The sequence below is a fragment of the Sturnira hondurensis genome, unplaced genomic scaffold (genome assembly GCF_014824575.4).
Source record: "Sturnira hondurensis isolate 20B ecotype Veracruz unplaced genomic scaffold, ASM1482457v3 Scaffold0001872, whole genome shotgun sequence".
In the NCBI taxonomy this organism is placed as follows: domain Eukaryota; kingdom Metazoa; phylum Chordata; class Mammalia; order Chiroptera; family Phyllostomidae; genus Sturnira; species Sturnira hondurensis.
In genome coordinates, this window is record NW_028074503.1 from 21,766,173 (window position 1) to 21,782,092 (window position 15,920).

Consider the following 15,920-nt stretch of genomic DNA (forward strand, 5'->3'; position numbering starts at 1 on the left):
ACGTTTCCTCTGGAACCAGGAATTTAGAATAGTCAATGTACCAGCTGCCATCCTCCTCTGTGCGCCTCCCCCTGGGCAGGCGCCAGGGAGCAGAAAGAAGCAAAGGGTGCTTGTTTGTTTCTTTTTTCAGTAAAGGTCAAAGGGTTGAAATTATAATTTTTATTTAAATATAGGTACCTTTCAGGCTATACCAAAAGATACATCCACACGCAGGAAGTTGTCTCTATTTTGAAAGAATACTTTATCAAGCTGTTAGGGGATGGAAATGTGTTACAGGTATGCGCCACTAGAGGGCACTTCCCACTGGAGAACGGAAATGTCTTTCAGAACTAGGAGGCTGTATTTTTTTTCAAAGCAACTATTTTAAGACTTGCCTTCTCAGCAATCCTGTAAAACAATATCACGATTTTTTTTCAAATGAAGACTTTTATTGTCAACAAAATGAGGATCTTCTATTACCACAGCAAGGTAAGAAATTGGGGGCTGAAAACGAAAGGGCTGGCTGTGAGCCTGAGGAAGTTGAACTAGAAATACCAGGCTCAGCTGGGAGTGAGGGTAGGCTAGTATGTGGACAAGGCAGTTACAGTCAAGGCTGACATTCTGAATGGAGAGAACTAGCTCTCCAACGCCATCCCATCCCTTGGTTCTCAGAACAATAGGCAGCCAGGATCATAAAAAATTAGGATAGATAAAAATGAGCAATAGAGAAAAAGAATCAGCTATCAGAAATTAATACATGGTAGCTGAATTAAAATAGTCTTCAGCAAGGATAAAGTCAAGAACAGCTCCTAAGAACAAATAGGAAACTTCCCAAGAACAAAATGATAAATGATAGAAAGGTAAGAAAATCAGAGGACGTCCAATATCTTACTAAGAGTTTAGAGGAAATAGAGACCTGGCAATTGTCAAATGAATAATCCAAAAAATGTCCCTACACTGGAAAATGCTTCTGGATTGAAGAAGTCCATGAGTTCCAAAACAATAAATGGAACAAAAGGCAGTGAAGACATAAAATTTCAAAATGCCAGAAATGAAAGTAGAATCCTATAAGATTTTAGAGAGGAAAAAACCCCAAAGGACTGAATCAGAATGGCATCAGACTTCTCAACCACAACACAGGACACTAGAAAATGGCAGAAAAAATTTTTTCTAAACTCTAAGGGAAAATGAATTCAACTCGATTCTTTAGCGAGCCCAAGTATTGATCAATTGTGAGAGCAAAGACATTTGCAGACATGCAGGTTCTCAACATTTCTGTGTACCTTTTCTCAGGAAGCTACTAGTGGAGAATGTGTTCTACTAAAGTGAGGGAATAAACCCCAGAAAAAGAAGACATGAAATCCAAGGAATGAATATTTAATCTAGGAGAAAAAAGAGGAAGTTCCAAAAAAAGATGACAAAAAGGAAGTCCCAAAAGGACAGCTTCATGGCAGCCTAGAAAGCAGGAGGCAGGGGTTCCTGAAGAAATGTCTTAAGACGGGGATTGGAGGAGAAGGAGGTAGAGAAGAAACCAACAGAAATCTTGTTGGGTTTGAATATACACACAAAATTTCAGTTCTGTTAGAGACATGGAGATAAGATGGTGTTATGGGAGAATGTGGGTCCCCAAATTCATACACTGAAGCTCTAATTCCTGGTGTCTCAGAATGTGGCTGTATTTGGAAATAGGGCCTTTGTAGAGGTGATTAAGGTAAAATGAGGCTGTTAATGTGGATCCCAATTCAGTACGGCTGGTGTCTTTTTAAGAGAAGCCTAGGACACCGACATGCCCACACACAGAGGGGAGACAACACACACACATAGTAGAAGGCAGCCATCTGCAAGTTAAGGAGAAAGGCCTCACAAGAAACCCAACCTACTGACACCCTGATTAGAACTATGAGAAGATAAATTTCTGTTGTTCAAGTCACCTAGTCTGTGGTATTTTGTTATGGCAGTCCTAGCACACTTCTACAGATAGGTGGGCATATACATGGGTGTGTAGAAATAAAGGTGTGTATACAGAAAACTATACAAAGGGAAAAAGTGAGGCAATCACTAACTCCAGGAAAAAAAACCAGAAAGTTCTACACAAGATAAAATGCAATCATCACATAGTAGGTAACTTGGCATAGAATAATATTTGCATAGTCACGATAATGTAAAAATTGAAAATTGATTTAATTTTATTGAAGGTTGGAAGGAGAAGTGTGTTGGTGTGCGCTCACATGCTTGCACATGCACATGGGTTAAGAGAACTAAATCTTCCATAGGAATGAGTCGACAGTTAATGCCTGTGATTAAAAAATCAAGAAACTGATAAGCACAGTATTCAAAATATGGAGATAAATTTCAGAAGAAAAAGCTAAAGTAATTTAAAAGTTGTTACCCCTGAAGAAGGGATGGTATAGGAAGGGAACTATTGCTTTTTATTTTTCTGTTGTTAACAAGTACTTGTATTACTCTGATGGAAATCAAGGTCTAGTTCATAAAAAGAGAGAAGGAGCTGATTCTGCACACAGTCCTCAAGCAACCTACTGGCATGAAAAGACACAAAGGCTCTGGAAGAGAAGGAGGTGGGTTTGTATTAGGGCCCCTTCTCAGATCTGCTTCCTGGGGAAGCAAGCCTTGGGCAGTTGATTTCAGGGTGGAAGGAGAGGCGCGAAGGTGAGGAAAGCGACATTCTCTGTGTCAGGTTTTGGTCCCACTGTCTTTCTGACCCTCTAATCACCTCTTGTTCCTCTGAGTCCTACCAGAATCTATGACTCTTGCATTATGCACAGTGGGTGGCCAAATCACCTTGACCTGCATCTTCATTCACAAGTATCACCACCTTGTCCTTGAAGGCCCTGCACCCCCATGCCCTTGCTGACACTCTGGACTGCTTCATCTTCCCCACAGGTCTTACTTGGTATTGTCGCATATACTTAATGTTTGTCTCCTCTGGTGGAATGTCAAATCCACAAGGACTGAATTTTGCCTGTTTTTTTCCTCATGGCTGTCTCCACAGAGCCTAGAGCAGTGCTGGCTCAGAGAAATATTTGATGTATAGTTATTTAATAAATGAATGATTAAACAGCTTCATCTCCTCAGCCAGTCTTCCCTGGGGACATGAGGACATGGACCTGTCCTCTTGCACCCAGGGCTGAGAATATACATTTCTTATAAAGTCACTTGCTGCCCATTAGCCCAGAACAAAAGGCTTCATCTTTTGAGTCCTCAGTTTCCCCATCTGTACAATGAGCCCTCCTCCCCTCCCAGAAACATGCTACCAGAGGCTACCTGTAGCTCCCATTTCCTCCCCTCAGCCTTCCCCTGGGAGACAAGATGTAAGTTGCCCCATAGGCCCTCCTCCATCCCCACTCCCCCACTCCCCAGGGGACTAATGCTGCTGCTGTTCCACCCCAGCCTCCTCCATACGTTTCTGGATGTCCACGATCTCGCTGGGATAGAGCTCCACCTGCAGGCGCCCGTCAGCCTTGTTCCTGTCCAGCCAGCGGTTGACAGGAAAGGTGTACTGCTTGCCTTGCCTGGGCACGCGGATCTGCATGCTGCCCAGGAACCAGCTGGCACGCCTGCCCATGCCATTGTGCCCGATCACCACCCGGTTGATCTGAAAGGAAACTCAGGCTGTGAGCAAGGAGCCGGTGCCCAGGAGCCACCATGCCTCCATCCCTACCTCTCCAAACACCCTCAAAAACTGCTCTCTTCAGTCCCGTCTCTAGTTCCTCAGGAGAGGGAGGCTAGGCAGCTGGAGGCTGGGTCCCGCTCCTACCCACCACCAGCCAGCTGGGGGGCTATAACACCACCTCTGTTGCCTGGAGTCTCTCAGCTCACCTCCCAGGGGCAGTTGTGAGAAACAAGTGGGGGAATAGGTGCGGCATGAACTTTGAAGGCTCTGGTATGTACTTGGTAACATTAGGCAGTGTACTTAATATGCAGTTAATAATAACCTGGTGGTTTCACAAGAAAGCAAACATTTGCGAGTTAGCCTCCTGCATCTGGCAGCCATGTTATTGATGTCACGTATTTCTGCCGTTCTTCTTTGACACACCCATCCTATAGGTGACAGACTGTGTGGACAGCCTCGCAGGGTGCTGTCATTCTGTGTCCTGTTCCTCCTCTCCTTCTTGAACCTGGGGGACGTTTTTCCAGTTATACTCAGAAGTTCCCTTGCTTTGCGATTTTGCATGGTAACATCTTTTCCCACAAGCAATACAGACGATCACGTGGATGATCGTGTCATCATCCTTATGTATGCTTGGGTCCTCAATGTTCAAACTGCTTTAATGATTTTTTGAAATGTTGTTTACTGGGCAATTCTAACATCAGATGGAAGTATCACATAGCCTTTGAGATCCCTTCCAGCCCCCTGGATTCTCTCTGTGGTGGTTTGGAGGCGCGATGTCAGCTATGAGCCTGGTGCCAGAACCCTGTCAGCCCTGACCTCACTGTTTTGAGTACCAAGTGTCTCTTTGCAGCTGGTAATGGAAACAGAGCCATAACTGAGTGCATGTAGCCTGGTGCCCTGGAATTGTCAGAGGGCAATCGACTATATCTGCAAACATGAGAGCCTTTTGGGTGCACGCCCAGGGACATGGATGGAGAGCTTCGGTGTCTTTCTGTGGTTCCAGGACTCTGACAGTCCTGGGGAGGGGCTGCTAGAAGAGTAAAGACAGGGACAGTTGTCTCCTACCTGATAGGACAGGAAATTCTGTAAGGGCAGGGACTGTCTTTCAGTTCTACACCTAGGACCTGGCTTGGACCAACTGTTATAGATATGGAGCAGTACTAAAAACAGCTACTGTTTATTGAGGATTTACTATATGCACGTGGGTATAATTTACACATGATAGTTATAGGGAAGCCTTGGGCCTCAGACCCAGGCTGTGAGTGGCCAGAGCCCACACTGCTTGTTGAGGGGGGTGGGGTTTCAGAAATACAAAGAAGGGCCCAAACACCCTCCCCTTCCCCTCAGACATTCAATTTATCTTCTGGCTGCTGCCAGAAATCCTAAATAAAAGGAACAGTAAGTCATNGGAACAGTACTAAAAACAGCTACTGTTTATTGAGGATTTACTATATGCACGTGGGTATAATTTACACATGATAGTTACAGGGAAGCCTTGGGCCTCAGACCCAGGCTGTGAGTGGCCAGAGCCCACACTGCTTGTTGAGGGGGGTGGGGTTTCAGAAATACAAAGAAGGGCCCAAACACCCTCCCCTTCCCCTCAGACATTCAATTTATCTTCTGGCTGCTGCCAGAAATCCTAAATAAAAGGAACAGTAAGTCATTCTACAAATACTAATTCAGCTTAAAATGTAAGTATATTTTTTTAAAAAGAAGTTTTGATCGAACCTCATTACCTTCAGGATAAGCATGACTGACATGAGACCTTCCCCCAGAGTGCATTTTGGTGGAGCACCTGAAATAGGGGGGATCCCCAGAGGGGAGGGGCAGTAAAGTTGAGACTGCAGATGGGAAACTTGTGACTGTCTGAATTTCCCCTAGCCACACCCCGAGAGGGGCAGGTGGAAACATGAAGTCCAGCCCAGGCATTTCCAGAAACATTTCCAACCTCAGGTCCAGAGAGTTAGAGCCGCGTTTCTCTGGATGAAGTGCTCAGGCCCCTTGCATCAGGGCCACCCTGATGCAAGATTCTGATGGAGATTCTGATGGAGAATCTCCAAGATTCTCCAAGATTCTCCAAGAATCTCCAAGATTCTGATGCAAGAATCTCCAAGATTCTGATGGAGATTCTGATGGAGACAGACTCTTGGGTCCCTCGCAGGTGTGGCCTGGAAGTGTGCACAGAAACAAGCTTCCTGGCCCTAGCACTGATGCACACTCAAGTTTGCAGTTCTCCTCCTCCTCCTCCCTTGCCTGCTCGCCAGTGTCCCCCTCTGCAGTGACCTGGGCACACTGGTCCTGGCTGCAAAGGTAAAGGAAATGTGGGGTCTACAGCCACTACCTATGTGCATTCCAACCCCAAAGTGACTCCAGAACCTCAACCTCTCTTCACATATCTTTTGCTGCTCTAGTCATAGCTAGAAAGCAATGTACCTCATTAACCTCCGAGTGGGGATTTTTTTTCTTCAAAATAAGTACATCTGTGCGTACACGAGTGTGTGGTGTACGGTGTGTGTATGTGTGTGTGAACCTGTTAGGTAGAATAGGTAGTAAGCTGAGGCAGGGAGGAGGAAGGAGACATGTCTCACCCGTTGACTCAACAGTGCTGAGCCCAGTCTGACAAGACAGCCAGGCGTTCTGAACATCACAAGCAGGGATAGTGCTGGAGGAAGGGAGTCCTTGAGACTCTGTTCTGGGAAAGGGGGCCTCTGTGCGATTCCACTAAGACAAATGGCCTTTACTAGCTGAGAAAGAAAGTCTCTGTAGCTGTGCATTATTCCCAAGCTTTAGAAAGGGAAGAGGGAGGGGTACCTAGAAGTTGACTAAGGTATACAACCCCTGAACCCCAATGGTCGGGGCACTTAGATTAGCCGAGTGTCCACCTGTAGCCTTGGTTCACATGGACAGAGCAAACTTACTAACAACTTTGCTTCCTCCATACGTGGGGTATTCAGACCAGCCGGGTGCCTGCTTACGGCTCTGGGCTGTGTGTGCTTCATAAATGAATTGCTATCTCATTTCCACTACACGTGTTGTCTCTCCTTTGAATTCATCTTGCGAGAAAGGTAAGAACCAAGGAACAAACTCAGAGTCGGGGAGGGTGCCCTGACTCAGGTCTCTCCCCATTACAAACCCGTGTGCAGATACACATATGCAGAGGAGCGGGGGCGATGATGTCACGTGGCCCTGGGAAGGAGACTTACAGTTCCGATGTTCAGGGTCTCGAGGGTGAACTCATCCACCCGGCCACGTTCAAAATAGTCTTTCAGGTTGTTGTCAGAGACGAGAAGGTCTTGCTTGATGGTGTCATATTTGTCCCCATAGAGCTTGATATACACTGTGGAGTCTGTGCCTGCCTCCGGCATGTCCCCTGTCTTTAGGCTGATGTGGTAACGGTAGTCTGAGCAGTCGAGGCAGGAGGCAGGAAGAGAGGGGTTAGTGCAGGATAGTGAGGAGCCTCGTTGGGGGTGGTCTGCAAGCAGGGGTGGGCTGTTGCTCTCTCTAAGTAGCCCCGTGACTTGGGACAAGGTTTCCTTCATCCCCCGTGGGGTCCCTTCATCTACTACATTAGAATTCTAATACCTGCTCAACCTGCCCCACAAGGTGTGGACGTGCTAGGAACAGGAGAGCATGCAACACGAAAATAAGAGATCCTCTGTAATCCTCTGTAAGAGACAGAGGATTTAAAGCAATTTCTCATCTGGTGGATGAGGAATCTGAGGCAAAGGGAGCATCGACCTTTGCTGACAGTGTCTAGTACGTTATGTGCACAGCATTATTGCGAAGTACTCTGACCTCGGCTTTAGTAGGAGGATTAGGAGGCCCAGAAGCTTACGTGTTTGGCTCAAGATGTCAACAGTTGGTCAGCAGCCGGTCAGAAGTGAAGGCCTAACTCGGGCCTACCGTGGATGTAAAACCCCCTGTTCTTAAGTGGGACACTATGCTGATGTTACTCGGTTTTATCATCCAGAAAGGTCTGCACCATCTGTGCACAAGGAAGGACAAAACTTCTAGGAAGAGGAGAAGCCTCTTTACCTTTAGTGCTATCACTTGTTACTCTAATCAAGAGAGGTCCACATGTGTGCAGGGCCCCACACCCAAGGCCTCCAAGAGCCGGTGTGCTCGGTGCAGTCAGGCAGATTAATCCTCCCCCAGGGCCTCCTCCTCTGCACCCTCCCCAGTGCTGCCCTTGTGGGATGAAGTGAGGAGCGCACACCTTCTCTGGGTTTGCTTCTGTGTAGCCAAGGGAGGGGCCTGCCTCCCCCTGGGCCTGGCCAGCACCTGGCCATCAGGACAACTTACTCTTCAGTGTTGCATTGCTGTCACTGGGAAGCAGCTCTCGGACCAACTGCCCGTCGTCCTTATCTTTGTCCAACCACCTGGTGGGCAGATGAGGGGCTGTTAGCTCTTTGAGTGGTGCAGGCAGACGACCAAACATCACTCAGTTGTGCACACTCACCGGGGAGGCCAGCGCTCTGAACTCAGGCAGAGGAAAACGGTGCCACTAGAACTCAGAACGAAGGACTCCAACCCAGCCTGGGGAGGGAGGACTGCCCTGAGGAGGTGACACGTGGCCAGGACTGGAAGGGTGACAAGGAGTTAACCGGGAAAGGAGAGGCGCATTCCAGAAGGAACAACATAGGCTGGGACAAGTTTAACGAAGGCCGATGTGGTTGGAATGCAGTGAGTAAAGGGTAGGGGCTGGCAGATAAGCCTAGAGGCGAAAGGGATGTGGGACCTTGGCAATCATGGTAAAAGAGTGTGTCCTAATGTCATAGACACCTGGGACATCATCATCACCAAACAACCGCCTTTTCCCCTAAGAGCCCACCTTGTGCATGGCACTGCACTAAGGGCTCTGGGGTGGCGAGAAGACAGAGGAGGTGCACTAAGGTGAGTAGGACACAGGCCAGCCCTAGGAAGACAGACTAGGCTGACCAAGGCATTGAAGGCCAAGATAAGGATGGACGTTAGATCAGAGTAAGGGCATCAGGGATTTAGAGAAAGAAGAAAGGGAAGCTCTTACCAACAGGAAAGAGCCGGGGTGGTCCCTACAAGGCCTGGGGTTGGATGGCTGGGACTGACCAATCTGTCGCAGTAGGCCATGGACCCAGCTCTCGGCTGGCCATTCCCCAGCAAAGACACCAGACGAGTTCACCTGGCAAGCACGGTTCCCACTGAGCAGAGGGACCCCCCCCCGCCCCGAGAAACCAGACAATCATGCAAGCACGGGTTGTTTTGGCCCCAGGGCTCAGGACGGTCTGTGAAACGGGTGATGGAAGCAGAAGAGACACCCTTGTTGTGCTCCAGGGCAGTGAGGGAACCAAGGTACTTGAGTCTTGACCTTGTTTTTGCAGCCTCCCCCTGTTATACTCCTGTGATGGTGGGCAATTCCCAGACCATAAGAGTACCAGATGGAACCCAGGCGCTGCCTCCTTTCCTGCCCTCTTGACATGGAGCTCACACTGCCCCAAACCACAGTCCCCTCTGCCTAGGTGCTGCCCCTCCCCAGGGGCAATGCCAGCAGCACTGTGTCTGCCCCCTCGCTCCCTTCTCTCCCTCCCGCCTTCTCTCCCTGAGCACGTGACCTTATATTCACATGGACCTTGCTGTCAGCTAGTTGTTAACTAGCATTAAAATGTTAGCTGGCAACCAAGTTTGTTACACTTTCCGTGGGCTTTGGTGCTGTGAATCTAGAACACCAGAAAACATTTCTTATTTCAAACCATGAAGATCCAGCTGGGGAATTCCAGGCCTTGATGACAGCACCCAGGGGGAGTGGGGGATATTTCGGAGCAGGGGGCCGCAGGCTCGAGCCCCTCAGATCAACCCATTAGGAGCCTCACCCTCTGCCTGTCCTGCCAAGGTCACCCTGGCGTCTCCCACAGACATGGAGATTGCAGGGGAGAAGGTTGTAAAGCAGCCCTGGCCACACGTGCGCAGGGACAGGGAGGATGGAAGGTCAGGAGCCCTCAGCTGTAGGAGAATCCCACCTCTCTCCATTCTCTCCGCCACCTACTCATCCCCAGGCTGTCTCCGGCAGTAAAAGGAATCCATGACCTGTCATTTCAATTTGCACCTAAATACCTGAGGGATATTAATAGATATTTCCAAATATAACCTTTTCTTTCAGCTTCAAACGCTTCAGCCCAGTTTCAGGGATGTTGCTAAATGGATACACCAGTCTGCTGGTGGTTTTATGGCTCTTTCCCTGGGCTCACACAAATGTACAAGTAAGCACATGTCTGCACACACAAATACACACACACCCCACCCCTGCCGTAGCTAAAACGCTCACCACTCCCTGATGCTGGCAGGGTGATTCTGATAGACTGGCTGGGTTGTCCCCGTCTCCCAGGCAGTTAAAGTAACAGCTCAGGTGAAAAAGAAGCAACGTGTGAGCTCAGGTTCCACCTCTAGGCTCTTCAACATCCTCTGGGGACCTGAGTCAGCAAATGCCATCACCACACGCCTCAGCAAGATAGGAGAGTCCATTTTCTAAAATCTGCATGCAGCAATTGGGGGCAGGAGAGCTCTGGGGGCTTTGGGGGGCCCCAGAGCCTGTTCTCCCTGGCAGTCAACATCATCGGTGTCACCTTCAGCAGACCTGGCTCCCTTCAAAGTACGACCCTACCCCCCACCCCACCATGTACATGGCAGTGTGGACACTACAAGTTCATCCTCATTCCCTCTCCAGGTTCCCCCTCCTCTTCCTGACCTGTCTCAGGGCTTAGTCCTCACAGTTTTCTTTACTGTCTTCCAAAAGGGTCTCATCCATTTCTCCGGCTTTAAATTTCATCTCTAATCTCTCATTTCCTGAATTTATTTCTCAAGGCTGACTTCCTGCTCAACTCACAGGCATCTCAAACCAAGCACACCCCAACTCCAGGGTCCAGGCCAAGCCCCCCTCAATGCTTCCTGTCCCAGGCTCCCCTTTGCAGTAGAGAGCACAACATCCCCCCACTTACCAAAGGCATAGGCCTGGTCCTGCAGTTCCAACCCCCTCTCACTGGCAAGTCCTGCGAACTCGACCTCCAGAACCCACTCCTGTGCAGCTCCTTTCCTCACCTTCACCACCCCCACCGAGGCCAAGCTGTCACGTTATGGGTTGAACTGTACTTCCCCAAAAGTACATTGAAGTCTTAACCCCTAGTACCTCAGAATATGACCTTATTTGGAAATAACATCCTTATAGAGGCAATCAAACTAAAATGAGGTCCTGGGCTGGGCCCCAACCCAAAATGACTGGAGTCTTTATAAGAAGGGGAAATGGGGACAGAGGGGCAGACATGCACAGAGGGGAGACACTGTGAGGAGACGCTGCAGGGGGCTGGGAGACACCTACAGGCCAGGGCACGCCCGGGGCTCCCGGAGCTGGGAGAGGGGCCCAGGGCAGAGCCTGCTCAGAGCTCCTCCAGAGCGAGCATGGCCCTGCCGGCACCTGGGTTTCCAGAACGGTGAGACAGCCCTTCCGTTATTTGAGCCACCCACCCAACGTGTGGGGCGTTGTTACTGCAGCCCCCGCAAAACTATACGGACCATGACGGACCCCTCAGAGCCTCCCATCGGCCCCCCATTTCCTCAATGGACCCATGACAGCCCACCCTCCACCAAGAAACCACAGGGGAGTCCCTAAAACGGAACATCCCCAGCAATCTTCCCTGACACTGCCCACCTTGGGCTGTCTGCCCACCTCTGACGTCACCTAGGGGCCCCCTCCTTTGCCCACCTGCTCTGGTCTGACTGGAGTTCCAGAACCCCCACGCTCCTTCCGGAAACTTCCGTTTGTCCCTGAGGAAGCCAGCCTAGACGCCTCTTCTGCAGACAGACCGTCGCAGTGAGGCCCCGCCCACGGCCTTCCCTGCCATTGTGCGCTTCCTTCACCCCGTTTCCCACAGTTTGAAAATTGTGGGGTTTTCTTTCATTCAGGTGCTTAGCTTAGTTTAATTTGTTTTAGGCTATAAGCTTCATGAGACTAGGAAGCAAGTGCTTCATAAATATCTCTTTAGTGGAGGGGAATAAAACAATGAACACTGTTCCATCCAGCACCTCAGCCGGGCAGCCCCCAGGTCCAGCAGAGGGCAGACTAGCCAGTGACTGATTTGCAGAGAGACCAGAACTCTCCCATCCCATTCTTCCTCTTGCTCCTTCTCCATGGGTCAGGACACCCCTCAACAGTCCCTTCAGCCCCATGCCAAACGCTACTCCTCCAGCCTGGACGACCCACCCTCCCTTCTCCTCACCTTCCATCCACACTCTGGTCTCCCTTTCAGGCCCCAGTCCAGATTTTGCCTCTTCCCGGAAGCCCTCCCTGATCTCCCCAAACCTTACTCTCAGCCTCTTTCTATTCGTTCCACTTATTTGGAACTGCCTGCATCACTGCTTATCTTTTTAACGTAATCCCTTGTAAAACTAACAGTGGCTACACTTTGAAGATTCTAGAGACCTTTGTGATGGGCACAGAAGTTTCAGATGGGATCATCCCAGTGGCCCTCCAGGGAAAACTGCTCTTCCCGGGCTCGTGGGGTAATTAGCATTCAGCTGCAGCAAATGTGTGTCTGCATGTACACCTGAGTCCATGTGTGTGTGTGTGTGTGTGTGTGTGTGTGTGTGTGTGGAGGAAGAGCAATGAGTTTGCAGCTTGGCTGGTGGGAGGCCTGCTCCCATCCGCCACAAGCGGGGCCGACCCAGTGCAGCCACCATCGGAGGCCTGGGCCAGCCCGTGAGTGAGCTTGGACCCTCACCACCCTGTTCACACCTGCAGGACTCAGCCTGGATCCGGGACTTGCGGGGACCTGCGGCCCTACGTCTCAAATTACGCACACTGCGTAGACCTCCCAGACAGGAGTGGGTAGCCCGCTTGAGAGCACGCACACACGCATGAACATGAATATTGCTCCGCGTTTTTAAAATGTCTCTATCAGGAACTTCTTGAAGTTACTGAGACCCCAAGCTGGCTATGAAAAGAATCCAAATACTTAAGAAAAAAAGGAGAGAAAAGAAACTTTACCTCACTGGTAAGCTGGGGAAAGGAAATGAGAACAAAGTAGGGTATCTTGATAGATATTAGCGGGGAAGCAATATGGTTGGAAGGCTATTCAAATGAAGAAACAAACAGTTTTGATTCGAAGTTTGATTTAGCACGCAACTAACTCTCTGAGGTGACTCTCAGTTCCATTCTGAAATCGCCACGTTCTATCATGAAAAAGTGCTGACATTCTGGAGCTCACATGCACACAGCAGCCCCCACAGAAGGACCCCGGGGTGCCATCACCTGTGGCGTGGGGCTGGGTTTACGTAAGTCCCACCAGCAGGGCCCCCTCTCTTTTGCACCAACTACATCCTCACACTGCTGTCCTGCTCCCTGGCTCTGGTCGTAGGGCTGGGTCTTCCCAAAAGGAGGGCCCGCGACCTCAGCGGGAGAGAATTAACCGCAGGCGGGACTCACGTACCTGAGACACGGGTACTCCACGTTGTCACTCTCGGGCTGCCCCTCCTCTCTCACCAGCACCCGGTCCAGGAACCAGCCGCTGCCTCCACCTAGGCCGTCGTGTCTGATCCGTACCCGCCTCACCTTCCGCATGGTGACGGACTCGATGGTGAACTCGTCAGCCTTCAAAGGGGCAGGACAGCAAGGCCAGCTGGACAGTGGCTCCCCTGGGGCCCGAACACCAAGGGCACACCCAGGCCCAGAAGTCCTCAAAGCCGGAGCCCCAGTTTCTCCCACTGGAGTTCCGCTAGATGTCAAGTTCCCAACAATTAAGATCCGTATTTTTTGGCTAAACAGTGTCATTCCCTAAGATCCCCTAAAAGGCAGATCCCCCTAGAGGAGGAACATGTTAAGGTATTAGAAGGCACCAACATTTATCATGAATTAATTCCTTGCCTACTCCCTTCAGGCTCCCTGCTGTAGGAGGACACCAATCCCTTTAAGGAGGGGAACAATTAGAACTGACTGGGGAGGAGGAACCGGTGGTCTTTCGAATGTCACAAGTTTTGCCTGCCAATGAGGCAGCAGCAAGGAGGCAGTGGGGTGGGGGCGGGGAGAGGTGCCAAGTCTACAGGAGCACACCGGGGGCCACACTGGGAGAGGAACACGGGAATGGGACTAATGGATGAAGGAGTCAGAAGACACAACAGGGAAAGAATAGAAAAAGGTGGAAAGAGACCTCCACCCACATTCCAAGCCCACCTTGTGCTTGACAGGAGAGGAAGGAGGGACAAAGGCTTACGTGACAACAGTCTGCAGATTCCCTGCCCCTGGTAAGCAGCCTTAAACCTCACATTATTGCAATGACTCTTTACTGTGCACCTACTGTGTGCACTGGGCCAGGTCTTCTGGCAGGCCAGAAGCAGCCTTAAACCTCACATTATTGCAATGACTCTCTACTGTGCACCTACTGTGTGCACTGGGCCAGGTCTTCTGGCAGGCCAGGGCATCTGCCGTGCCTAATCCCCATAACAGCCAGCCCCAGGCAGGCATCCCTCCCCACATTTTAGAAATGAGGACACTGAGGCTCAGGGCAGTGGAATGATTGGCCCCAGGCTGGGTTGGCCCCCAGATCTTCCTGCCCACTGTTGCCTCACACAGCCTCCCAGGAAATTCATTTGAAGGCTAAGAAAACCGAGGGGAATGGCCAGTACATTTGTAGTGAGGCTAGAAGCAAAATCTAATTCTCGTACTCCATATTTAATGCCTTTCCTTTAGTTTCTTTTTCAAAAAGGAAATGAAAAAGGTGCCCCCGGGGGTCACGCCTAGTGGAGGAGGCAAAGTTCCCACGTTGGCCCACAGAGGCCACAGCTCTGCCCCAGCCTGTGTCCTCCAGCCCACAGGTGACGTGCCCGGCCTCCTTCCCTGCCCGCCCACCCACGAGGGAAGCCAGGAGTTCTTCGTACCTCCCAGTGTCCTCCTGCTCTACTGTCCCCTTCTCAAAGCTCAGCGGGGGAGAGGGGACCAAGACCCCTCCAGGGTGGCTCTCTGGCCCACAGCTGGACAGAACTAGTAGCCCAGGGGGTGTTGGGCAGGTTAGTTCCCGTTCCACTCACCCAGAACAAGCCTCTTTGATGGCTCAGCAGAACGGGGAAGAGCAGGGAGTGGGCATGGGCTGGGGTGGGGGTGGAGGTGGGTCAGTGGCTCATTGCTGCAACTTACATTGCCTTTCAAAAACATGTCGACGTTATTCCTGCAGTTGAATAGCAGCCGCTCTCCCGTGTCCCCCACGTCGCCATAAAGGCAGAGGTAGACGTTGGCATCTGTTCCTGCATTTTGGAGCTCCCCTGTGCACACAGTCACACGGTACCGGGCCACTGGCAGGCAGAGAGAGGGACACCACTGGCTGACCGCCCCCTGTTCCCGACCTCTAAGCATGGCCTCCCCCCTCCCCCGAGCTCTCACGTGGGCTGACCTTGCTCCTTCCCCAGCTGTCCAAATCCCATCTCCTACCGTGCAAGTCCCTGCAAATCTGCAAATCCCTTTTCCCAGACAGACCAGAGATTCCAAATTCTAGTCCATCATCAAAATCCCCTGGGAAACAAGCAAATTCAGGTCCTCGAGCCCCACTCCAGACCTCCTAAGTTTTAGTTTCCATTGGTGGGACCCCTAAAGGTGCATTGTTTACAAGCTCCCCCAGGGAACTGGAGATATCAGCGTTTGGGGTCTAATTCAAACATTCTGGCGTTTGATTCCATCCAACCAAGTAGACCTCTTTGCCTTAGGTTTTTCTCCCATTCATGCGTGTCTCGTCTTCCCAAGAAAGACGACTTCATTTTGTGAGCCAGAACGGAGCCATTCTCCTCTCCAGAATGCTCCAGTGCCAAGGACGTGCCGGGAAGCCACGCAGACAGAGCAAAAGGGCACGGGGTGCAGCTGCGTGTGGGACGGGCAGCAGTTCCTCCCCACGTTGAAGAACGCGCCATGAAGGGGGTAGACCTGCCTCTCTGCACATCACAACCGCACTTTTCACTTCAAATAAGCTGGAAAGTGAAATTCATCCATTCACTCACTCACTCATGCACTCATTCGCCCCATATCTGTTTACTGCAGCCTAGTAGACACGAGGAACCAGAATACGTACAAGAATTCAGGGGTGAGGTGGACAGACTCCTGCTCCCATGGAGCTTACATGAGAGTGGAAGAGTGGAGAGGAGAGATGGGCAGGACAGTCGTACACAAATTACGAACAGGGAAATCTCTGGGTTACATCGCGAACAAAGACCACGCAATGGAGTGACCCTGCAGAGTGCGATGGAAGCGGGGGCAGGAGCGAAGGTGATTCAGAGGTGCAGCAGAGCCTGGTGCGGGGGAAGTAAC

The 15,920-nt window shown here is 50.6% G+C and overlaps 1 protein-coding gene across 2 annotated transcripts in view; it reads right to left on the reverse strand.

Annotated features, from left to right (window-relative positions):
• The window catches only part of LOXHD1 (lipoxygenase homology PLAT domains 1), a 135,172-nt gene that overhangs the window by 64,104 nt on the left and 55,148 nt on the right, over nt 1-15,920 (reverse strand). For both annotated transcript variants that reach the window (XM_037033791.1, XM_037033781.1), the window contains exons 13-17: nt 14,763-14,917; nt 13,063-13,223; nt 7,913-7,989; nt 6,814-7,010; nt 3,400-3,592 (exon numbers count right to left, since the gene is read on the reverse strand). In XM_037033791.1, coding sequence (XP_036889686.1) covers nt 3,400-3,592; nt 6,814-7,010; nt 7,913-7,989; nt 13,063-13,223; nt 14,763-14,917 — 783 coding nt within the window. The remainder of the gene's footprint in view (nt 1-3,399; nt 3,593-6,813; nt 7,011-7,912; nt 7,990-13,062; nt 13,224-14,762; nt 14,918-15,920) is intronic.